The 26,781-nt window shown below is 43.9% G+C and overlaps 1 protein-coding gene across 3 annotated transcripts in view; it reads left to right on the top strand.

The window, feature by feature from the left end:
- Positions 1-26,781, top strand: part of CRHR2 (corticotropin releasing hormone receptor 2) — a 2,206,543-nt gene that overhangs the window by 1,287,245 nt on the left and 892,517 nt on the right. For all 3 annotated transcript variants that reach the window (XM_069647696.1, XM_069647698.1, XM_069647697.1), the window contains one exon: positions 474-559. In XM_069647696.1, coding sequence (XP_069503797.1) covers positions 474-559 — 86 coding nt within the window. The remainder of the gene's footprint in view (positions 1-473; positions 560-26,781) is intronic.

The raw sequence follows: 26,781 nt of genomic DNA, 5'->3' as shown, positions 1-26,781 counted from the left end.
ATTACATGTTCATTTCAATGTTTTTTTGTTCTTTTTTTTTCTTTTTTAATATTTGTGCTGGGATGCACCCGTTCTATTCCGATTTGCGTTTATAGGTGAATATGGTTCGAACTGTTTCAAACACGGTGACCCTCAGTTTGTTAATGCTGACCCCGAGCATGGGTGCATGCCAATCGCTCAGACAATTAAAGTCACAACTTGTTATGTTACGACTTGCATAAAAGGACCCCTCTGATTTTAATAAAGAATCTGCTTATGTTTTTCCGCCTATGAAATGCCTGTCAGATACATGGCTACAGGTGCATTCAATCTGAACAGTAGTATTCTTAGAACATAAATAAATACGCGCCCCTCAGTGGGACATTTGAACTCTACGTGCAAGCCGTGAAGGGGGCCAGCGCAAAGCTCATGCAGACGCGAGAGGTGTAACTTCACAGATGCGTGTTTAACCGTTGCCCCTTTTTACTTTTCAGGAAATGTTTACAGGGAATGTCTGGAAAATGGGACCTGGGCCTCCCGCATGAATTACTCGCATTGCGTGCCTATCCTGGTTAATAAGGTACGTGTGACCTCTGCTTTCCATACATTCCAATGCACGTGCCACATGTCTGTCAGACGAAACCTCAGCCACGGCCAGATGACGTTACGGCTCTGGTCGCTAGCAATTTTGCACCTGTAACTGGCAATGTTCAGCCATTGCGGGGAGGGCTTGTAGCCACACGTTGACATGCGCGCTGATCGGTCCGTTCACATGTCATAGTTTGCATGAATCGGTCAGGGTACAATTAAGTGTCACATTCCGGGACCAGTGCCAAACTGCCCGCTCTAAATGATGTCATTGGTCCTCACCAGGGTGCAGATATGATCAACTACAGCGCTGAGACCTGGCGCACTGTGCTATACATTGCTGCCCTCTATCCATAGTTCACATGGTCAGTGAGAGTTAAGCAAACGCTGATGTTCGTTGCTCTTTTAATGTACTGATGCCGCCGAAGTCACGATTTTAACATTTTCATATTCCGTGGAAGCAATTATAATTGGCTGCAGTTGGGTCAGAGATGGAAACGTGACTGGTGGTGGATACTAATCGGGGCAGAGCTTGAAGCAGGGGGGGAACAGAGGCAGAGTTTGAGATGAGTGGTTAGGACGGCGGCCGGAGTGTTACCACATGTTGCTGCATTGAGAGAGAATAATCAGAACCTGAACACAGGAGCTTTCACACTGTAGTGTGAAGTGAGAAGTGGTCAGAGGGGCGCTCTGGGGACAACTGGGGCCAGATTACAGAAACCTTGCACCAGTGCAAGTGCATAGTTGCACGATATTAGCACTAGGGCAACGTGTGCCCTATTTTTTTTAAAACAATGGGACATATTCGAAAACTATTGCACTATGACAAGTGCAGTTTGGCATGGTATAAGCACCAGGGAAAAAATTACCCTTGGGCAAAAAAGATACATTTTCACTGCATTATTTCAACGGGGCAAAGTTTGCCCTAGTGCTAATATGGAATGGTATTAGCACTAGGGCAAACCTTTCATGGTGAAAAAATGTATTGAAGATCGGTCTTTTTTGCACTATGGCCATTTTTGCCCTGGTGCGTATACAATGCCAAACTGCACTTGACATGGTTCAATGGTTTTCTAATATGTCCCATTGTTTTTAAAAATAGGCCAAACATTTCCCTAGTGCTAATACCGTGCAACTTTGCACTTGCAGCTGTGCAAAGTTTGTGTAACCTGGCCCCTGGTGGTTCATGGTGGTCAGGAGGGCAACGGTGGAGATCAGGGAAGACACTGCATCAAAGTAAGACATGAAGAACGTGCAAACCACTCTAACCACTGAAGGGCAAGCACAGCAGGACAGTAGAAACAGATCAGCACATATAAGATACAAAGGACAAAGAAGAGCCAGCAAATGATGATACCAAGGGCCTAGTTCATGGAACTTTGAGCGTGGTGCAAAGTGACTTTGCACTGCCAACAAACACATAGAAGCGTGCCTAATTCACACAGCGGTGCAAAGTGTATTTTTGCGGAGTAAAGCAACTTGACCCTGCAAAAGTACACTTTGTGCCGCGCCAAATGGGCCTAAATTAATATAGCACTACGTAGCACAGATGTAGTGCTTTTTTTGTGAATTATGCCCATTTAGCGCAGTGCACAGAGTATTTTTGGAGTGCAAAGTGACTTTGCGCTGCAAAAATACACTTTGCACCGCTCTGTGAGTCAGGCCCAGTTAAACGTGTTTGTTGGAAGTGCAAAGTCACTTTGTACCACGCTAAACGTTCCATGAATTAGGCTCCAAGTATCTGAAGTGTGGAGGCCTGAAAATGATGAGTCCCTATTACCCAGAATGGTGAGCCGACCGTGCCGGTAATGTCCCACCACCCAAGCTAAGTGTCCGAGTAGCGGGCAAGTGCTATAATCGGGGCTGAGGTTCAATTATCAACATGTTAGCCTCCTGCTCTTGGTAATTCAGCCATGACTGCAGGCAATGTACAACACGTGTGCTATCAGCTCCTTCTTAATTAATAATTAAACAATGTCACTGCTGAAGTGCATTTTCAGTGTCGATGACTGTGACACAGAATACGATTTTAAAGGGGTAGCTTTCATCAGTTGTTTGTCAGTGTTGCAACCTGGTGTTTTTACTCCTTGTAACAGAGCTAATTTGACAAGGTCCTCAAGGGGAGATTTTCACCCCTATACCTTCTATGGGCAAATCATTCCCTTCTCTCTACTTCCTTCCTTCCTTCCCCTTTCCACCTTGTCCGACCTTTTGTTCTCCCCCCCCACAGTTTATTCCTTTTGTCTGCCCTTTCCATAACTACTGCCTGGAAATGCATCAGTGGGGGGTTGAGGGAATGGGTCTCTTATTTTTATTTTCATTTTCTAACGGTTGTAATATGGACCGTGGCTCTCACCTGGGTTCTGGAAATCAATTGACTGTTGGGCTTGTTAGAGGGTTGCTAGGTCTGGAAAAGATCTGGGGATACACTATATGTTGGGACTGTCAGGACTCGGGGCTAGATAGCGTTTTGGTTGTAGCCACTAAGCTTCTATCTGGGGCTACAACCAAAAGACCTGGGGCTATAGCCCTTCACCACCCAACTCCCCTAGCAATGTTTATGGGGCTAGTAATAGAAGATCTAGCTGTGCCCGTCTCATACCAATGTACTTAAAGTAATTTTATTAGTACTCACCACTCCACTGCGTCCGTGTCCCACCTTCATAACAAACGTGCTTTCAGTGTATTCCTTCTGGTAGTGCCAAGTGACCTCCCACACACCTTGAGCGTTGATCTTTATGGAAGGCATCCCAGAAGTTGACAGCTATCTAGAGATCACTCTACATGCAATCTATCTGGAGAGGACATGCACTTGAGTTCAATGAGATTCTGCAATGATGCTGAGATGTATGAGTAGATTTTTGGAATCTAATATTTAACACTGATAAACAGTAGCTTTGAATGAACTTTTCCAGTAGAAACATAAACATGGCTGATTTAAAGGAGCGCGTCTTTTTACTGCTTGTGAGTGTGGTTGAAACCAAAAACAGTGATGCTTAATAAACCATAGGTTAAAAATCCTAAGAGATACTAAATAAAATCAGCAGTAAATAAGGGTGCGGCATCATATCCGCTTCTTAAACGCGAGAATAATGGACTCTGTTCATCACATGCTACATAGCCTGCCAACGCCCATGTTCATGACATTAAAATGTGCTTTGTTTGGATAAGGTGCCTTACATTTCCATGCTGAGGAACTGATGTTTTTTAAATCACATTTGGGCATATACATTTCTAGATTCTCTTTTAGAGAAATGAATGGAGCAAAAGAAAGATGAGTCAAAATATTGCTCCAGAATAGCTAATGTTTCCCCCACTTGTGTGAGAACCAAGTTTCCTCAGAAGTGAAGAAAAACACTTAATTCTGCGGGTTTGATTAGTCACAAAAGTGAAAGTGCTTACAACCATATCTTTGCGTAGGTAGTTTAATGTTACCTGTGGATTTCCTGACAGGCAGAGACAGCTGCATCCTGGAGTTCATCCCTGATTCTTGGAGGAATTCATCAATATGTGACACCCTCCCCCCTTGCAGCTGATCCTCCCACAGCAGGTCTTCCCCGTTGCATGTAAGGCTCATGGGAAAGCGCAAATCAGGCATTGGTCTGTACTGACCCCTGCCTGCATTGCTCAGCCTTGGGGAATATACATGGCAAAGCCTTCAGAGGGTCATCTGATCCATGCTTTCCATGCCAAATATTCCATGATGTTTGTACCCCTCTGCATGCAAAGTAGTATCTTGAAAAAAAGATACACATAGCATGAATGCTGCACTGTTAGTGTTTCTTTATGCAGGTGTCGAGCACAGCATGCCCTTCTAATTTTGAAAAGTGAATTCCACTGCAGTTTGTAATTCTTATGTTTACTTGCACCCTAGCCTCTACATTGTCAGTTATCAGAGCCTGGGAATATCAGGGTAATAGCTGCAAAATGCTGAATGTCTATACAATAACCCCTCGACTGGTCGACCATCTGGCAATTGCCTTTGATATTAGTCACAACACACCAATTAAGCAAACCCATCGGAAACCATGCAAACAAGTCTTTGGATCATACAAGAACTTCCCAGTGGATGCTCGCATGGAAGTCCTCACCAAACCCCACTTCACACGGGCTGATTTACCTCTGACTAACCAGGACTGAGGCTGGCTCCTCCAACAACTCAACACAACCCTCACAACCAATATCAACTGCCATGCTCCAGTGAAAAAACACTGCAATTGTAACCAAGCTGAGAATAACCTAGCTGCTCCTGCGCCCTCATACCTTCGGGTCTGGCACGCAATATAAATGAATAAACAAAAACATAAACACCCTCAAGCCTAAACCTTCTGCACCCTGGTACATTCCAGAACTCAACTTGAACAAAGAAACCATCAAAAAACAGAACACTTGGTGAACATTCTGCAGTGCATCCGACCCTACCCTGCCCAAGGAGCTCTGTGCTACACAGAGACAACTTATCACCACTGCCAAGTGCAACTTTTACCAAAACACCATAGCCAAGGCCAACAAGGAAAGCAGAGCCCTCTTCAAAGCTATCAAACACTGTATCAATCCAATGCCCAACCCACCCATACCACACTCCATCGAGAAAGCCAATGCCATCAACTCTTTCTTCATCCATAAGGTCAGCATGATCCGCCAACATATCGACACTGTAACGCTCACCTGATTCTCGCAGAGGCGCCGGTCTTGACTGGGCGACTACCGTATCTTCAAAGGTGATGTGTAGCACCCGGTTGGCTCTTTGGGCTGGACCTCTGTGCACTGTATGCCTGACGTGTAGAGTAAGATGTCTGCAGATAGAAAATATAGGGTTAATGAACTGGGGTTATTGGGGTGTCCCTATCTCTTTCCTCTTCTCCTCTCCTGTAGACCCCCAAAGGTTAACGCTCTCACCTTAGGTAAGTGAATGCCGAGCTCTCCATCTGCCTCGGGGCAGGGTGCTGTAACCAGTTTCTTCACTGGATAGGTAGCGCAGGCCTCTTGACTTCAGAGGACTGCTGTCCGTCGTTTACTGCACGAACGGTAAGTTTCGAGTCATTCAAATGTCTTTAAAGTCTTTAGTAATGATGTCTCTTGTTTTGTAGGGTTCCGGCGATGGCGGATGACGGGCTGAAGTGAGTTGAAGATGGAGCCCCTGTGATGAATAGAAGCGCCTGGAAGCACGTAAGTAAGCGCTTGTTGCCTGCTTCACTATGCGCTCTAACTGTCTTTTTATTTTGCAGGTACGAGTTCGGAGCGGCTGCAGGGTGCCGGAATACCCACTGGATTAGATGTGGAAAGGAGTAATGGCACGTGAGTATTAAAGTTCCCCAATGTCTTAAAACGCACCTTGTTTTGTCTTTCAGATGCGGGATGCAGCGCCGAAGGCCTCCGGAGCGTGCGAAGAGTTGGTAAACATTTGTCTTTCAGATGCCGGAATGCAGTGTGAAGACCTCCGGAGCGCACGAAGAGTAGGTAAGCCTTTGCCTTTCAGATGCCGGAATGCTAACCTGTTCTTTCTTGTCTTTATAGGTGTTGCTGAAGACTGGATTCAGGATGGTAAGCCTTTGCCTTTCAGATGCCGGAATGCTAACCTGTTCTTTCTTGTCTTTATAGGTGTTGCTGAAGACTGGATTCAGGATGGTAAGCCTTTTTCCTTAGGCCCAGGACCGGATGCAGAAGACACGATGAGCGTTCTGCTGCAGAGGTTGCAGAATAACGCAAAGCAAGATTCATCCACCGGGTGTGGTTTAAATAGCCTCCTGTAGTGCTTAGGTGTCTCCTTCCACAGCCACGCCTAAGTAAGAAAAGAGTTCCTGGTAAGAAAAGAGTTCCTGCCTTCCAGAAGAGTTCCAGTGTTCTGAATCTAGGGAGTGGCTCCAGCCCCACCCAACAGGAAAAGTAGTTCCAAACAGAAGAGGATCAGAGGCTCAACTGGCAGGCAAGTAAGCAGCATGGTCTGCTGAAGGTAAGTCCACCCAAGCATTATGAGCCCGGCGCTTCCAGCGCTGGGACTGGGCATATTTATGAGCCTGGTGCCACTGGCGCCAGGACTGGGTCCAAAAGGTCCCAATTGGGACTGGTTGGCACTCGGAACCTGGGTTATGGATCTGCTTCCAAGGGAGTTGGGAAAACCCTGACCTTTTGGAAGCAGAGATCATGACAGACACCAATGCTGCAACTAACAGCACATTACACATTCCAGCTTGCAAAACCCAAACCACCTCGTCAATTTTCAAGACACTGACTATTGAAGACCATAGTGCCATTCTAGCATCCATCAAGGCCACATCATATACAGATGACATCCTCTTTGCCGCCATGCTCAAGACATTTCCAACTGAAGCACTTCTCCCTTACCTGATAATCATCAACAGCTCCCTAATTCAAGGCCCCTCCCCCCTCAAGACTGGACAAATACTCCCACTCCTCAAGAAAGAAACACTGAATCCTGACGACCTCCGAAAATACCGCCCTGTTACCCATCTGCCTTCCTATGTAAGATCCTTGAGAAAGTAGTAGCCACTCAACTCCTCTAACACATTGAAGCCAACAACCTCCTCCAGTCCTAACAATCTGGCTTTAGACCCAGATGCAGCACAGAAACGGCTACCATCAAGGTGATCAACAATGCCCTTAAATTCCTTAAAGATGACAATCCTTTGCACCATGGTTCTCGTTGACCTCTCAGCAGCATTTGACACAGTGGACCACCAGTCACCAACAATCTACATTGCTGCATGGGGATCAGCAAGATATCCCTCATAGGGTTTAAATCGTACCTTGCTAGTCACAACCACTTTGTACAAATGGATTCCTCCAGATCACTAGCTCGATCTATCTACTGTGGAGTCCCACAAGGATCCATTGTATACCCTGTGATCGTCAATCTTTACAGGGCGTCTTCTTGAAACCGTCTTTGCTCCATACAAAATCCACATCCACCAATACACCGATGACACACAGCTAAACCTCAATCTATCCTCCATCGATGACATCCACAGGCTCAAGGCATGCCTCTCATTGATCTAGTCATGGATGTCCAGTGCTTACCTAACTCAACCCCTCCAAGACTGAATTCCTACTGCTGACCAACAACACTGACAACACTGAAAACCTAGACATCCATACCTTACTCTCTGCTATGCTCCTCAAGGTCTTCACACTCCAGCTGGCAACCTGTGCCAAGTCCCTTGGGTTTGACATCAACAGACAACTCTCCTTCAAGCAGCACATAGCAAGGAAGACACAAACGGCTTTGTACCAAATTTCTCTACTGTGAAAAATCAAACCATTCATCTCAGAAAACAACTTCAGATCTGCTGTCCAAGCCTTGGTCCTCTCCCACCTGGATGGTGGCTATGCCCTTTTGGAAGTCCTTCCAGCAACTACCCTGAGATGTGTCCTGCATGCTGCAGCATGACTCATCAAAGAACTCTGTAAATTCGACCACATCAGCCTGACCCACATTGAACTGCACTGGCTCCAGCTGCAAGCCAGTATGATCTTTATATCCTATTGCATAATCTACAAGACTGTCACCCTCAAGTCCGCAAGCTACCTCAGTAAGAAACTCAGCATCTCCTGAGGCCTACGATCCACCAGAAGTAAGGACATGTCCAAACGTGAGCGCTGCCAATCCAGCAAGGAAAAAACCAGAAGACAAGCCTTTTCTGTCTACCCCTCAAGACTATCGAACCTCCTCCCATCAACATCTGACTCCCCCAGTCGCTTCAGTTCAGGAAGACGCTCAAGACCGTCCTCCGCAAGGAATCGCTTCTCACTAATACCTAGGCTGTACACCATCCACTCCCCACCTAAACTGAGACTGGGTAATCCGATCCCAACTGTTTCCTCCCCTGGTTACTTGTAGATCAATTGCTGACTATTGCCCTCTCCCTGCTGATGTTTGATATTCACTTCCTTGTTTCTCTGCTCCTTAACCTTATTCTTCCTCCAATGATTGTTAAGTGCTCGGTTGCTTCCGGAAGCTAGTTTTGTGTTCAATAAGTACTCTAATAATAATACTAATAATTTACAATGCCTATACAAATTCCCAAACTATTAACATTTTCAATTATTGTATTTGTTTTTTAACCTTTATACAGTGATAAAAAATGCATTGTCTGTTGCGGGACTATTAGGAGATGCCACTCCCAGAATGAACACAAGAGGGCCTGCGGCTGATCTTAGCTATGCACTCACATGAGGATAACAAACTAAGTAAGTGTCTGGAATGAGCTCAACACTTCCAAACACATAGGGGACCCGGCCATGGCTGTGTTGTCCTTACAGTCTGTCAATCGTCCACTGTTCAAAACATCTTAGTGAATCTGGGAACGTGCATGCAGCCCATGCGATTGGAACATTGCACCTACTTTGTGAAACTAGCCCACATAGTGCATGGTAATTTGACTAAAAGAATAATCTAAAAAGGTTGTCCAATAGCAAAAAATAACATTAAAAATAGTGTGCAGCTTGTGATATATTATCATAAAGTGGCAAAGTCTGGCCATTTGTAAGTCATCACATAAAGAAGCAGTAAAAATGAAAATGTAAATCTTAATCCATTATAAGGGTCTTTTTCTGCAGACGTCACCAGTGGAGTTTAAGGTCGAAAGGGGTTAACAAGAAGGCTTCAATGATAAAACTGTGATGAGGGCTCTGCACGCTGACTCACTGAATAGAAGAAATAAGTCTGGATTTCAGAATAATGAAACATATATGCAAATAATTTCTCTTAAAATTCATTACATGTGAATTTTTATCTTATATATTCATGGTGGGAATCCTGATTACCTGATCTGAATCTTTTAGTTAGTGGTCTAAAACGCCTGGCTTTTAATGCAGTAGTGAATGTCAGCTATGTACAGCTCCTTTCGTACAATAAGCTGATCATTGTGTCCAATGCAAGCATGTTTCCTCTTGCTTCTCCTGGTCAAAGATTTCTTCACAATATCCCGCTTATTTTCAGATAATGCATGACATCTGTACGTTGTTGTATATTTTTTTAACTCGGTTCTTCCTGTATGTTTGAGCCTCTTGTACTTGTAGCTACATGCCCTGAAAATGTGGAAAAAAGTCCTCATGTTTTTGAGGACATCTCCTTTTGAAAGAGTTTGGTAAGTTATTTTGGGATGATTCTCTCGACTGCTTGGTATGTTATGGTATTGTTCAGCACTTGTTAAGCGCCGACAATCACCTCACTCTGAGGCATCAAGGCTCTGTAGAAGTAGATACAGAAGGCCTCCTCTCCGTATCAATAGAAAGCCATTCCCCACACTCTCACGACCCTCTACACCTCAAGATGGCAACAAACATGTTTTTACTTTGTGTTGAAAATCCAGCAGATTCTCAATCCCGCATAGCTGGGTCAGGAGTGAGTGCCACAACAGAGTGGCCTGCACAGCAAACGAGCGACCTCCCCATTTCACCCATCTAAATTTGGGCACAACAAGGAGATCAACCAGAGAAGCATAACTCTTAACTGTTTCACCAGAAGCCAAGTTAGTGCCTGCAGAGGGGGTGGTGAAGCCGCATACGTTGACTCCCAATATCATCCTTCCAGCTTTGTTCATCAGGAGTTTTAGTTGATAAAGCACCTTATAACAGGAACCATGTATGATGATTCTTCAGTGGTCCAATCTCGAGAGTATTCCAGCTACGATAAAATCTAACTTGTGAGGATTGTTTACAATAGGGATGATTTATTTTCTGAAGTGTGGAGCTGTACATGAGTCTTTTGGAATATTGCATTTACTCTGGGGATGAAGAGAGGTTGAGATTGAAGAGTAAACCCTGGTTCCTGGTCTTGCTAATTGGCACAGGTTGTGCACCCATACTGCTGAGACAAAGGATCACAGATGTAGGGGCATGTTGATGCCAACCAACAGAATCACAGACTTTGAAGTGCCATGGCAGAGGATGTTATCTTTCAAACTGTCTTTGAAAGATAAAGGTGAGGCAGTTGAGATGCGGGAAATGGTCATATGGTTAATATTGATGTGAAATGAAAAATGTGTGTCATCAATATATAGCTGCAGGGAAGTAGTTCATTTCTGCCCGGGCTTTTAAATAAGCCACGCACCACCCCGGGGAAAGGCCTGAACCTTGAGGGACTTCGCATCTCATGATATGGAAAATGGAAGCTTCCTAAACTGATCTGGGCTGATCTTTCCTCTAGGAATATTCAACCCAGGAGAGACCCAAACTACTAATTCTCTTGGAATTCTTCAGGTGCTTGCAGAGGATTGTGTGAACGACCATGTCAGACGCTGTGGAGAGGTCAAGTGGAATGAGGATACCTGGAAAGTTGTTGTTTGGAAGTTTGAGCAGGTTTTCAATTCTGTAAGAAAGGAGGTTTCATTACTTAGGTGTTTTATAAAACCTAGATCACAATGACCCCTACATGATAACAATGAACTAAGTTAAAAGCAAACAAAATGTGTTCTACCATCGATTGTCATTACAAGAGAATATGGTGGTCTTGCTATCTATGCCATGCAGGCATGAAGGCAATCGTGGCTCCTACATTTGGAGATACAATCTAATGGGTATTTCAAAAGACAAAGGGGAGTAGGTTTCCCTTTACACGTAATGGTCTACTGCAGAATTGATTTAAGTGAGGAATCTGAAGGTCTCCTGAATTCTTTTGCCCTTATATCCTCCCCCCAGGTGGCCAGGGAAAGGCTGTCACTTTTGGATCCTGACACTAGGGGTGGATATGTGACGGAGGATCACCTGGGAAGACGAGAGTTGGGCAGTGGGGATGAGGCACCCCTGGGTGAGACACCATATCCCCCATTTCCCTTTCACAAGGAATCAAATGTTCCCCAGGCTTTTATGGGGTATTACCAAACCCTTCCCTATTTTGTCAGAAAACCTTCTCCCAATATATACCACTATGGTATTGAGATGAGAAAGAGACCACTTAGAAACATGTGTCAATCTTGTATTAACTCAGACACACACAAACACAACTCTGGTACTGGGACGAGGAAGAGCATGCCGAGAACCTAGACCATTGTGTAATTGAAGAATATGGCTTGCACCATAAGCAAAAGGGTCACTATAAATGGCCCACTCGGGTGAGGCTAAGGAGTTTGAGTTGGAATTCGAGTTGGACATCACCTGTGGAATGCTTTCAGACAGACACGCCAGCGGTGAAGGCAGGGAGACGCATGTCCGAAGAGCCGAGGTGCTGTAGAGTCATTGCATCAGTAGCGTTGGTGGCAGGCATTTTCGGGAGGTCTCTGGTGGCAGTTGTTAAGATGGATTTCTGAACTCTGACCAGGTAGCAGGCACAGCAGTTGAAGAAGGCCCTGGACGGGAGAGGCTGTGCTGGTGGTCTCTTATGTAGTCATAGCAATGAACCACATATATATAAAGTATTCCCATGTCGGAGCTTGCATCATACCATTAGATATTGTTCAATGGACATTCCTTTTATTAACACCTCTGAATGCAACCTCAACAAACTACAATTCATACACAATAATGCCATCCGCGCCAACATGGACTTCTCTAAGCACGACCACTCACAATCTGCAGACGAAAAGCACACTGGCTTCCGATGCAAGAGCACATCAACTTCAAAATTCTTGAAATCACTCACAGGTGCCATACAAACTCTGCTCCCTTCTACCTCTCGCAAAGTCTAGACAAGACCACCTTGAACAGGCCAGTGTGCACGATCTACAGCCGCTGCCTTGTCACACCGAGCTCCAAGAGCACCAGAGCTGGGGACTCAAACTTGCCAGTCACAGTCACTCGCCTCTGTAAATCCCTACCACTCAACCTGTGGTCTGAACCTTCATACTGGCTGTTGTATCCCCCAACCTCTGCTCCCTTCCTCACCTACTAGCTTTGTTCTGTAACCAGTGTCTTGATCCCTATGGGCTTAGTGCACTTCTATAAATGTGAACATAAATAAATATATAAATACATAAATCATTAACGCTGTAGATTTGAAAGTTAAGATTTTTGGGGTGGAAAACCTACAGTAAAATAGATGGTCTTTTTTTATGTCAAAGAACTTTAACAAATGGACACATCTCACTCTTAAGGTTTGAGATATTCTAGTAAACATAGTTAGATAAAACATATAGAAACAAAGTAGAAATGGCATTGTTTCCACATGCTGGCATCATCACTAGGTTTGGTTTAAGACTGAGATGGAAAAATACTATGTCGTTAATTGAAGCTTAAAAACCTAATTGGTTGCTGTGTCTCTTTCTAAAGCCAATCTTTGGGCCATTATAGGTGCACCATCCTAAAATAACTTTTCCGGAAACGTTTACTTTATTTGATATGTGGGACCCTAAGCATGTCTTTCCATGCGGAATTAGACATATAGTATTGCTTACAAAGTCAGGATCAAACCATTGCTCTTATGGGTTATAGTGTGGACTAAACATACTGCTATCCAGAATAAGGATGCTCTCTCTAAGCTTGATGCTTCAGATTTGGCCTACGATCAAAATGGTTAATATTCATTAAAATCTGTTTGACAAACTTGAGTTTATTGATATGCCGGAATCCCCAACATTGACCGTTCAAAATGTAATCTAATCAAGAAAAGATTAATTGTAATGCAGTATACAGAAAGAGACAGCCCAGGGACTCGCGGTTTCAGAACATTCAACATGCAAGAAACTAAGGGCATAGAGAAATCACTTTAATTTGAACCCTACACTATTTCTGTAATCTTTATTTGAAGGATGGATTAGGTGTGTTGCCACGCGCAGATTACAGATCCCAATGGCTACTCGTTCCCACTGGCAAGTGCCATTATGAGGACCAAGCACTTAAGAAGCTGATTCACGTTTTATCTTTTTGTCCATGCTACCAAAAAGCGACAAGAAAATGGCTAGTGCCCGTCTTATGATCATGACAATTTTGCATTGTGACCTTAGGCGCAGAAAAGATTGCATAGCATGCAACAACACTATATATGCACAGGTTGAAAAATTGGGTCGTTCTACACATGCCCACATATAGCCTTAAAAGGAATGTAATTATGAACATATTAGTGTACATTGACTTTGGGCATGCATGCTTGTTTTAAATGCTCAAGAATATATGTTTTCTTATGGAATTGTACTGTACCTAACAAAGTGTATTAGTGCAATTATGTGGGTTTATGGGCACATGGACTTTATCATGCATCACATGGTGGTTCCCTCCTGCTTCTAAGCACTGCACACAGGTGCTATATTTACCGCAAATGAATTGTATAGCGGATCATTTAACTTACTTCTAGGAAGCAGTAATACAACTTTGATTGAGCTGGGCACTAATCGTTGTGTTTACTTGTGATTGCACTTCTGAGCACGGGAAGGCACCAACAGACTTTGGGGGACTTTCGGTTCACAGTGGCAGTCACCAGTGATAGGCGGAGAGCTTGCGCTGGAAAATCCTGTTAGCTGCCACTAGTGTTAGTTGGAAGAGACCTACACCAACAATGACTTTAGTTGGAATACCCTGTGATGTGTACTTCTGATACTTCAGTGTGTGACAGACACCGCTGCACCTGGGTTAGGGACAGGAGCAATTGCTACTGTGGGAGTTCCCTCTCTTTTTAATTGTGATTCAGGATCATTGGGCAGGTTGTTACACTTTCGTGTAGTAGGAACTCGGGTGAGATTCGGTGAACTCTTGTAAAACAGGACACCATGCATACGTGTAACTGTATTTCGTATTGTGATTTGATGGGGGTTTATTTCAGACGGACAGGTAGTTGTGCCAGTTGTGATTGAATCTACTTGAGACAGAGAAGAAAGAAGCTCTTTATTTACGGTCGAATGTACTTCTGATATGCATGGATGAGGGAGTAACTTATTGGGATAAGCAGTGGGTCAGAAGAAGTCCTGCACCCAAATAGTCCTGGGCCCAGAGTGCTCCTCAGGGAATACATTCTATTGCCCACTCCAAATCTGCCAGGCGGCCTGAGCCAGGGCTGCTGTGATACCGGCTGAACACTGGGAGCACGCGTCATGTGCACTGATCTTCAAACACATGTAGGCATGGCAGACATGTGCACTACTCAAAGGAAGGCAACCAGCAGGAAAGTGATGTGTTCATGAATAGGAAAAACATGAGAATGAATATGTCCTTTTTCATTGAGGACACAAGGACACGTGAGGTGATAACAACCAAAAAGTAGCTATCCATTAGACTCACCCTGGGAAACATATTGCAGATCATTTCACAAATGCATTTCAGGTCAGCTGATCCGACTCCAAGAAGGACCAAACAAAGTGTCGGAACTAAAGAGGGGCGATGTACTCCTTTACAATGTGACCATTTTGCTGTCTACCAATCTAAAACAAGCATTTGGTGTTGCTCTGCACATGCTGCGAGTAAGATTTCTATCTTACAGCCCCTGCTGCAGGACAGGAAAGACTTACCCTCTCTATTTAAAGCCCAGCTGCAACAGCCACAACAAATGCATGATGTAATATCATCTTGACAGCATGTACGTTGCGTAGTCAGAACTGTAATCATATATAATTAGGACGGCAAAGAGGCCAATTCTGAAAAACTGATCTTTGGGAAGACAAATATTTGAGGGAATGTAAACAAGATGTGGTAGATTCTGAGCTGTTTTTGTTGGTTGGGCCAGATTCACAGAATGTTTTTCAATGTTGAATGCAACATTATACAACTCTGTAGTGAATCAGGCCCGTATGGTTTGCGTGGCCAAAAACATAATGACTGCTCAAAACCTGCACATTTACTGAAAATGACCTCTTAGTGCTGACAAAAAATTCCCTCAATGCACATATTAGTTCTTGCTTCTGCAAAAGGATCTTCACCATGCTTGCCCTAGGACATGCATCAGAGAAAAGTTGATAGGCAGCCGCATCTTTCTAGTATTAACCTGAACGGGCTTTGGCAGAAAACTGAAGCTCACTCTCGACAGAACCAAAAAAAGTGTTAATAGCTCTTAAAAATTAATTAGACGCTTATACAATCCATAAAAGCAGTGTTCGGAGAAACTGTATGGGTAATCAAGATTGAAAAAAGAACATGAAGCCGCACAGATATTTCTCAAAAGCAATATGCATATTTTCCTGAGTACACACAATGTAAACACGGCTAGGTCAAAGGTTGCAGAGTTACTGTGCACGCGGCGCATATTTGGGTGGGTAACAGCCTTAAAAAGTAATTATCCAGCACATTGCTTTCTTTATGAAAAAATAACCTTGTACAGTCCTTTTTCTTTGGCATTCAGACAGAAGAATACATGTGCCTCAAGAGTATCATATTATTTATAAATGCAGCAAAAATTAGGCGAATTCAGAGAATGTTGACTCTTTGCAGAATTCAAAATTCTGCATACAATTGTTTGAAAAACAAAATATCACTTGTGTACAAACATGTAACTTCTCCCACCTGCATGCAAGAACATTGAGTGAGAGGAAATCTTTTATGAAGTAATTAACCTCTAGCTTAAGATAATCAGACGTTTTGGCTCAATGTCAAATACCCCCAACTGCTACGCACCCCCTTTTCCCTAAGTCTCTCCTGTGAAAACTGATGAGTCTTCCTGCTACTACCGCCAGGAAGATACCAGTCAAACGTGGATGTGGACGCACTTCAGCCTGCTCAGTCTCTGGGGTGCTCTTGATTTAATGGGGATACCAGCGCTATTCATATGCGACTCATGCAATGTCGAGAATTGGTTCTCTTTAGTTGAGGTTAGTTGTATTATTGTTTGCTTTTTCCAACATTCAAAATGTGTCAATTTCTACAAGCAAGATGGGGCTATGAGTTGTGCATTTGCTGCCTGCCGCCAGCAGGTATTTTACTCCCATCTCAGGCGGTTATTCTGTACTTGCTAACTATATGATTGTGACTGCTGTCATGTTTGTGATGTACAGATTGTGTGCCTGTTCATTGTTTGAGAGACTGGACTGACATTACTAGCTCACCTTGTTTTCCAGAGAAAAGCAGTCTTTTCTGAACATGACACCGGTCCCCAGGAACCCCTTTTTCAAGTGAAAGGGAACTAATCGGAACTGAGTTCCACTACTTTCATTTTGTACTGTTAACCGTTCTTCTACTTTTACAACAATTTTTTCAATTTTATAACTGTTTTTTTTTTCTTTCAAATAAAGAAAACCCCTTCATTGTATTAGATAAGCTTCATTTTCTGAGCTGGAATGCAGTAAACGATGTGTAACCACATCTTCGGGGCTGCTTACTAGCTACATCTTGGGTGTGGATGGGACTGTAGGGATAGCTTGCTTTGCTTAAAGAAACACATTTTGGAAAGTAGGATGATCAAGTGCAAAAGCACACCTTCTTCACAATGTATATCTATATCAAGGGTGTAACTTTAGGGGGGGACAAGGGTGTTTGACCACCCTAACTTTCATTGCACACCATTTAGTCCCCCTCATTTTCCTTTAGATGTCATGCACCTCCCCAACATTTTCAACAAAGTTTACTCCACTGGTCTATTTTCTTCTTTCTGAATGTTCTGGCAGTGCATTGATGCCCACACCATACAGCTTATCTCTTAGACTTAAGTATACTTTGATATATATTGGTTGCCCTTTTTCGTTTTACTGGTTGCTGTGCAACTCTGTCAAATGCAAGATCAGAACGGACAGAAAAAACAATATCTAAATGGCCATCAACCCACATCTTAAACCTTATAGCTGCCACACTGAATTGGAAATAATGTTGAACGCGAACGTGATTAAAACAATTTAGAGGCACCGCTTGCCGCCCATCACATGCACTTGGCTATGTCCCTGCACCATCCCAACGCCTTGCAAACATGTGTGCTTCTCGACCCCGCCTTTTACCTGCCAGGGTCTGTTAGGCAGAATCATATGCGGTTCCATTTGGAAACACCACACACAATTAAGACTACAAGTGACAGTACAAATTCACCTTTGGTACAAGCCTGTACTACACCGTAAAGTGGTAGCGATGGCTGAGCAGCCAGACTTATCTCAAGAGTAAGGTGAGCAGATGCAGAAAGGACAGCAATTACTATGGTTCAACCAAATACTGACTCAAGGTTTCTGAGTAAAAGAATATACATTTATTTACACATCAGTTGTAAAATAATTCACTAAGTAAAGCAGCAGAAAAATCACACTCTTAACCCTTTAAGTGCTATGGGTTTTTCCCCCCAGTGCCAAGGCCATTTTTTGGTGATTTCAGTATGTTGCCATTCAATGCCTTGTAACATTTTTGTTACATGAGATATCTTGGCCTAATTTGCCCCCTTTTTTTCACACATGTAGGCGGTCATAAAGCCACCCAGGAATCCTAGGTTGCTGTAGGAGGGTGAGAGAAAATAACCAAAAAGTGCGAAAATATTGTGTTGTTTCATAAAATGCCAATACAATGATGTACAAAGAAGCCTGTGTTTTTTTCCTTGTAAGAGCTAGGATCAAATGGTACTGCTGTGCCGAATTCCCCAAGTTCCTGGCTTTCAAAAACAGGTTGAGTAGAAACAAAACATTTTTATTTTGATGTGGTAATGAACCATTTTGTGAGAGGTAGGCAATTTTGGCCATTTTTGCCAATTGGACATTCAAGGGCGGAATGGAAGAAAAGAGTAGGAAAGCCGAATTGGAGGACAGAAAGGCATAAGGTTCTGAAAGCAAACAAAAAATTCCAAGTTTATGAAGGGGTGATTTGCGCAGGTCAGGCAACAACTAGGTAGGGGAAAATGCCATAGTTTGGCGGAAAAGCAGGAAAATGACTGAAAAAAAGGTATGTGGTGGACATGGTTGGCTTGTCACGGCAATGGCGTCTATGAATTTTGAGCAAAACAATGCTCCACTACATTCCCCCGACTCTTGCAGTTAGGAAATCACACATTATTTGTAGTGTTTCACAAAAAAAGCAATACCACAAGCCAAACACTGGGCCATGGTCCACAGGAGTTTTATGCTTACAGCCTGAACAGACATAATTAGCATGTGAAAATCAGGAAAACCAATGTGGTGAGGAATGGCAAGCATACATTTATTAAAGAGCACAAAAAGACCTGTTGAAAGATAGGCGATTTGTGCAGGTTACAAAAGTGTATGGTGCCTAAAGCAGCAACTGAATGTAGGGCACATTTGAGAAATGAAAAGGTTGTGTGACACAGGGCACCAGCAAATGGGTTGAAAAGTTATGAAAACCAAACAAACACAACAAATGTCATACCTTCCTGCAGTCCCACACGTGTCCTTATAAAATCGGTACCTCACATGTGTGGGTGCACCTACCTGGGCGTCAAGGGGAAAGTCTAAAACACCCCTAACCCCAAATCTTTTCCGACAGCTGAATTTCACGATTTTTTCAGACGGGCACACCATACAGTTATGGGCTTAGGGGGTCCAAGCCACCAAGGAAAACAGTGAACCCCATATATTTCCGAAAAGAGGAAATCAGTGCAAATCCACAGAGGTTTGACTTGTGCACATCGGCCCATAATTTATTACCCTGAAACTCCAGCAAAGTCTGAATTGTGGCGAATAAAACCCAATTTCTGCGCATTTCACCCGGCTCACAAACAGAAACACGCCGCCAACAACACATGGCCTACCTTCCCGCGTTCCCACACATGTCCCGATGAAAACGGTACCTCACATGTTTAGGTGCACCTACCTAGGTGCCAAGGGGAAAGCCTAAAACACCTCTAACCCCAAGTCTTTCCGACAGCTGCATTTCACGATTTTTTCAGATGGGCACACCATACAGATATGGGCCTAGGGTGTCCAAGCCACCAAGGAAAATAGGGAACCCCATGCATTTCCGAAAAGAGGACACCTGTGGGAATCCTCAGAGATCTGACTTGTGCAAATCGGCCCAGAATTTATTACCCAGAAACTCTGGCAAAGTCCAAAATGTGGCGAATAAAACCCAATTTCCGCACATTTCACTTGGCTCACAAACAGAAACACGCCGCCAACAACACATGGCCTACCTTCCCGCGTTCCCACACATGTCCCGATGAAAACGGTACCTCACATGTTTAGGTGCACCTACCTAGGTGCCAAGGGGAAAGCCTAAAACACCTCTAACCCCAAGTCTTTCCGACAGCTGCATTTCACGATTTTTTCAGATGGGCACACCATACAGATATGGGCCTAGGGTGTCCAAGCCACCAAGGAAAATAGGGAACCCCATGCATTTCCGAAAAGAGGACACCTGTGGGAATCCTCAGAGATCTGACTTGTGCAAATCGGCCCAGAATTTATTACCCAGAAACTCTGGCAAAGTCCAAAATGTGGCGAATAAAACCCAATTTCCGCACATTTCACTCGGCTCACCCACAGAAACACGCCCCAACAACACATGGCCTACCTTCCCGCGTTCCCACATGTTTCCCGATGAAAACGGTACCTCACATGTGTAGGTTCACCTACCTGGGTGCCATGGGGAAAGCCTAAAACACCCCTTTACCCAAGTCTTTTCCGACAGCTGAATTTCACGATTCTTTCAGATGGGCACACCATACAGATATGGGCCTAGGGTGTCCAAGCCACCAAGGAAAACAGGGAACCCCGTGCATTTCCAAAAAGAGGACATCTGTGGCAATCTGCAGAGGTATGACTTGTGAAAATGGCAGGCTGCACTTGAGGGGCACCCTACACCGCTGGGGAACTTTGCAATGTGAAAGGGGGTGCACCTCTCCACCCCTACCCCAATTGGAGGGGCGGCGCATCTCATGTAGCCCTCCTTGAGGGCAGATAAGGGGGGGACTGTCCTGCACTCCTCCCTGGGCTCAGGTGTTCCTTCCTAGGAGCAGATATCTTCCCTCAGAGAGGGCTGCATGACATGACCCCCACTCCATTGTTGGTGGGGGGGGTCACCACCTCTTCCCATTTGAAAATTCCCTGTTGTTTTGGGGTGCATCACAGCCACCCCCAAAATGCGGTCTACCATTTTCACTTTTTTCCTTTGGTAACCCAACTCCCCTTGGCACAGATGGCCCAATAGTGTGCCAATCTGGCCCCAGGGTGCCAAAACCTTACTGCCCCACCCACTGGGGGGCTGTCCCACAGTTTTTGGTGGCCCTCTCCCCCCTCATCCCAAATGGGTGGAGGGGGCACCTCATGCAGGCCTCCCTGGGCCTCCTACAAACGGCTGCGTGAGGTACATCCCCCTCCATTTGGGGTCGGGGGAGGGCCACCAGAAATTGTGGGACAGGCCCCCCAGTGGGTGGGACAGTAAGGTTTTGGCACCCTGGGGCCAGATTGGCACACCGATGTGCCCCTCCGCGCCAAGGCAAGTTTGATAAACAAAGAAAGAAATTGAAAAAGGCAGGCTGTACTTGGGGCATGGGGGGGCTCAGGAGCACATCCCCTTTCCAACGACACCTCCCTCGATCTACAGCTTGAAATACAGCCATAGATCGAGGGGGAGAAAGGTGCAGACTCACCTTTCATTATCACCACGGCTGCCCAAAATCGCTGCTGCGTTAAAAATTACTTCCACTTTTGCGTTGGCTTGCATTACGCAAGCCGACGTGAAACTGAAGGTAATGCAGCCTCTGGGCAGTGAGGGGACCTCCCCCTCACATAGCCCGGGGGTTGGATTACAGTTTTGAGCGATCCCTGCTTAGCATAGCAGGGATCGCTCAAAACAACGTGCCAAAAAGGACGAGCTAACTCATCCTTGGCACTATGGCGGTAATGTCAAGGACAAGATTCCTCGTCCTTGGCACTTAAGGGGTTAATATACTACACAACATCTGATCAATTCTGGACAAGTTAAGCTCAAAATGAAGAGTGAGCAAAATGGCACTCCAGAAATTTAAAAGGGAGGGAAAGACAAGGTTATACAAAATTAAACAGCACCAACAAGTAAGTAGGCAGGGCAATCTAGAAAAAGCTTGCACAATGAGGATTCAAAATCAATAGGCCTGGGCCAATGTTAATGGTTCAGAGTCTTCGCAGAGGATCACACAGTTCAGACTAGTTTGCGGTTAAGTCTTTGCCAAGAGTTTGAAACGAAGTTGGTTGAAGGAAAAGTTATTTAAAAGAGTAGAGAAGGACAGGTCCTCAGATTGGTGAAAGATTTCAAACACTTTCACTGCGGTCAGACGGAACGAACAACTGAGTTAGAACAGAACCTTAAAGGAAGAAGAAGGCTGTAGCTGAGGCAGGCGTTCTTGGCAGATCCTGCAGGCTCACCGTTCCTGAAGCGACTGTCGGACTGACACGAAGTAGGAAGACTGGAGGGTCCTGCACTGCCCAGGGAAGAAACCAGCAGCAGAGCAAAGCAACAAATAAAAGGTGCGCTCCTTACAACCCAAACAGGGTCCAAGACTCCTGGCTATCCGGTTCACTGCAGCGATGCACAGCAAATTCGACTAGGTGAGGCAGGCCTTGCTTGTTGTTTGACAAACTGGTTGGCCTCACCAGCTCAAGGGAAGAAGATTCCTTGCAGATCTTCTGTCGTCAAAGTTGCGAGATTCGGACCCGCAGCAGGGCTTCACCGGGAGGTTCAGTCGTGGTAGTGGTCCTCTTCTTTCAACTTCTCTTTGGTTCTCTCGATCCAGTGGCGACTCTGCCTTCCAAGTCCCAGAGACCTGCTTTTTATGCAGTTTCCCCCTTTCACACAGCCTGGCTGTCAATCACACAGGAGGGTGGCTGTCCTGGCGGGACAGTCAGCACAGCCAATCATACAAAGTGCAACATGGGTCTTGAAGGAGACCCTGTGCAGGGAGTCTCAAACCCCTCCCTCACATCCTGTCCCCCTCAGACATTCAGGTGCCTAAGGAGGGCTTCTGTGCAGAAGCCCGCCAAAGGATGGTGAACAAAGGAACCAAATTGGCGTGCAGAGTAAAACACGAGAAAGACCTTTGCAAAAAGAAATGGTGAATAAACCCAGTGGGTCCATTTAAAAGTAAATTGGGTCCAGTGGATTTAAGTTTGAGGCTACTAACTTAGCCTCAAACAGTGCCAAGGCTATTCACATAGACCGCGGTAGGAAAAATAGGATAGATACCACTGCCACCTGCCAAATCTTAACGAAAGGGGAACAAAATAATGTTCCATGAGAGACAGACAAACATGTATAACTATTAACCCTTTACAGTACTCTATGGAAGATAGTTTGCACTGGGTCTGTGAATTTAAGAAGACTAATAAAGTCAATGGCAACTTTACATGTTCTGAGAGACAGTAGTCAGTCCCAGAAAAGGGAGTTTAAAGTGGGAAGTCTGAAAAAGCCAACCCTGTGTCACTGCATTGAGTGTGCTGTGTAACACACAGTAAAAAGATGATGCCTATGGAGTAGGTGAAGCTCCACAGTCTATGAACACAAACATGTTAAATACATACAGCAAAACACATGTAAGAGTGGGACAAAAAGGCTCACACTCTTACCAGGTGAAAAAATAAATCCCAGAAATCCAGCAAAACTGCTGAGGGACTCAGTAGGTAAGGGAAATTAGCCATTCGGGAGAATTCTCCCTAACAGGGTCAAACATGCGTTTTTTATTTATCCCATTGCCCTTCTGCTATTTCATTTCTACCGGGTGCAAATCATTAGAATATAGCGTTTATAGTTCATTTTACCACAACCTTCATTTCACATAATAGCATATTGTGTTTAAAAAAAGGGGGGCAAGAGGGTCTCTTCTGTTAAGAGAACCTCTTCCCCTGCAATTAAAATGGAGAGCTAGAGCAGCAAGAGTGTAGGGAACAAATGAAAAGAAGACAGAGGGCTGAGTCTTGAAAGGAATACTGAAATAAAATAACCTAATTCCCAACACAACACCACTCTCTCTTTCTTTCTCTCTCTCATCACCTCTAAATGTTTGATTTGACTATTCACTGTAGCCAGCAGGCCAGTGTGTGTGCTGCTCAGTCCTTTTGAAAGGTGGCAATGTTGTCTCTTATTCTGTATCTTATGTAGGTGTTTCACTCATTGTTTCATTAATTCTAACTGAGGTTTTGGTTCCAAAGGACTCTCTTTCCACCAAGTTCCCCTTAAGTGTCAGTTTGCTGCATAGGTGAGGGTTGGTCCTCCTTCTGTCACTCTGGGTATTAACGTTGAGAGGAGGGCCATAACAGAACCACCAAAGTTTACCTGTAACCCAGGAATGTAAATCAAGACTTCATGGCTGACCGTATGAAAAGGCATCAAGAGATCATGGAGAACACATAAGCAAGCCTCACTGGCATCCAGCATATGCATGGCATCACCCACCACATGGAGGGAAGCAGTCCATATGCTACTCCAAGGATATAAAACAGATTGATAGCAAAACGAAGTTCATGAAATTGCCAGATTAGTTGGTAATTAGAGAATAATAGGTTTGTAGGATTTCTCCTACATCTCTAGGACTGTCTGAAACAAAATGTCAATATAATGCATAACTCTCCATTCATCCTGTTTGTGTTTGATTCCTAATACACTAAAAGAGATGTTTCTAACATTGGTTAGTTCAACATCTATTCATTAATTTTTTTATACAAAATCAATTTGTTACATATTAGCATCTTGATTACGGAAATCGAGATTATTAGGTGAAGTGTCAAATGTCATTGTGCATAGTTTCCACACAATTTTATGAACATAGTTAAAAAAAATGCTTGCTTACCAATGGTATTGCAAAAGTGCTAGATCAAAAGGATAGCACAATCAGCATAATATATACATTATTACACAAGACAAGCAGAGCAACATAAAATATCTCAAATGTGCAAAATTGATTTCACGAGTAGTCCATTTGTGTTTGATTCCTGCCTGTGGGATCATCAGCTTGCTAAGGCAACAAGTTGGACCATGCAGCTACCTTATTTGTACATCTCACACTTATCAGTAATATACATTTGTCAGCATGTCACACGATTCTCCTCAGATAATAATGACCCAGATCAACACCTTAAAAGAACTGCATGAGGCCTACATGTCTAGGTCCCTCTGCACAATTGTTCATCTTCTTCGGGGGCTGACACAGGGATCATCTATTATATAACTATTTTATTGGACAATAATTGAATTTCACTGCACCTTGCACACATCTCTCAATTGAATTACACTTTACCCTTAACCTCTGTTGCACCCACAATTTCATGTTGCTATATTATGTCTTCTATTGCACAGCTTACAACAGTCTTATGCATAGTAAGCCACAGCCAATGCTTCCATTAAAAGCTGTGTCTTCTCATTCACATTAGTCACAATAGTTAAACCACATCTTAATTTTTTCCAGAAGGCGATATTTAATGTAAAATGGCCAGGTACACATTACTAGCCATTTACTAGTAGGCGTTATGATACGTCAATGACTACTATAATTTGTAATCTATTTCGCTGATCCAAATATACGTTACTTATAATGCAGCTTAATGATCTAATTAATAACCCATATTTGTTTAAACAGACCTCCATTCCTCTTCAGAATTCATATTTTAATAACTTAGCTTTGTATTTGAGCAGAACAATGAAAGTGGGATAATTGATTGACCGAACATTATCTAAACTCACACATAATGCTGAAAGAAACCACCGTAAGCAGCCATTCATCTGAATCATACTCTATTCATGTACTGGCTTGGCTAACCATGCCCAAGACCAAAAGTGACCCACACATCTTGAATCGGACTGCACAAGCACCTAGCTATTATTCTTGTCAGCTTCTGGTCAAACCTCTTCATTCCACAATGCAACAATCAATGGCTGGGGACCCGCATTCGTAATCTTTCTTGGTTGTGTTCAAGAGGGACACATATTTTGTCCAAGGTCGGACTGTGGCATAAAATGGTCTCAGGCACCAGTGGAAAAGTGGGCCACCGTTGCAAGTGGCAATGAATTCCTTTCATGACAGACTTTTTGATATTATGCCAATTAAACTAAATGGTGAAAACTACTATCCACATAGTGAAGTAACTCATCAAACTGGCCCACGTTGGCCAAAAAAGTGGCCTAATTTGACCAAAAAAACGAGCCCACACTAGCATTTTGCTTTTTTGGTTCGGCCATGGGCCTATTGCCCTATAGGCAGGGGAGTTGCTAGGTCTGGAAAAGACCCGGGGCTAAGTTGATGTTGGAACTGTTGGGACTGGGGGCTAGCTAGTCTTTTGGCTGTAGCTCCTGAGATTCTATCCGGGGCTACAACCAAAAGATCAGGGGCTATAGCCCCCTTAGCCCCCCCCCCCTAGCAACGCCCCTGCCTATAGGCCAGTTCGAGCCTGAGTTTGTCCTCATACACTATTCTCCAATCAGTTTTGGCATGCAGCCAGCAGCTTATCCATGACTTCTGAGAGTACGTTGCCACACACGAGTCATGTCATAAGGTAATTTACCCTTAGTGGACTTAATCCAAGACAAGTTATGCGAGAGGAGTAAACATCTCCCTTTCCATTACACTATAAGGTACTAGTCATCTCCATATCATCCTCAGTTGTCCGATTATGGACTGCCTATGTTGATTATGGAAAACGATGTAACTACCCAGAATCTTTTCTCTTGTAATTTGTGACACATTTTCCAAATGTCAGTAGTCAAATGCCCAAAGATGCATGTTTAAAATAGCAACAGCTATCATCTCTCATGTGCACAGATCATCTTGTTTTGTACCGCTAAACACTCACATTAGGACATGTTATATGGATCTTCGAAAAGACACACTTATTACTATTATTTTCTAAATAAACCACTCTGATTAATTTCCAAATCGCTGCTTTGTTTTATTTGATATAAAACAGCCCAAGTAAAAAGGTCCCAAATTGGTGCTGTTCATCAGATTGTGCACCAATGATGCATTGGTGGTTTCTTTTTTATGGCAACTTTTATGTTTGGCGATTTTCGTTTTCCTTTTTTGTTTGGTGCTCCCAATGTACAATGATTTACGCGGGCAACAGATAGCATAAACAACCATGCGAAATTCATAACTAGTAAAGGATGTGTGTGTCTAGAGGGAGGTCCACCTGCTGACTTACATAGAGAGGCCACAGGGGGCATAGCCAACAATGTTTCCTTGACCCCATAATTAAGGTAAAGACATCGACTGGCTTTCTTAAGCCTCGCATTGTTCTTGCCTAGTTGGGCTTTCAAATGGCGACTTTGTTTAAAGGTTAAGCAGGGAGGCACTAATGAGAATTCTCCTTGTTCCAATATCTTGCGATTTTTCATAATGACCTTTTTGTACTAATTTGACAGATCAGCATACATGCTTACACAAGCTATTTCGTTTAGGCTTTTATCCTTTGGCACATTATCCAGCAATCCCTCTCTATTATTATATCCATGGGA

The sequence above is a fragment of the Ambystoma mexicanum genome, chromosome 2q (genome assembly GCF_040938575.1).
Source record: "Ambystoma mexicanum isolate Mex_15411 chromosome 2q, UKY_AmexF1_1, whole genome shotgun sequence".
Taxonomy (NCBI): Eukaryota; Metazoa; Chordata; class Amphibia; order Caudata; family Ambystomatidae; genus Ambystoma; species Ambystoma mexicanum.
Note: the sequence above shows the minus strand (reverse complement) of the source record. Positions and strands in the feature narration are given on the sequence as shown.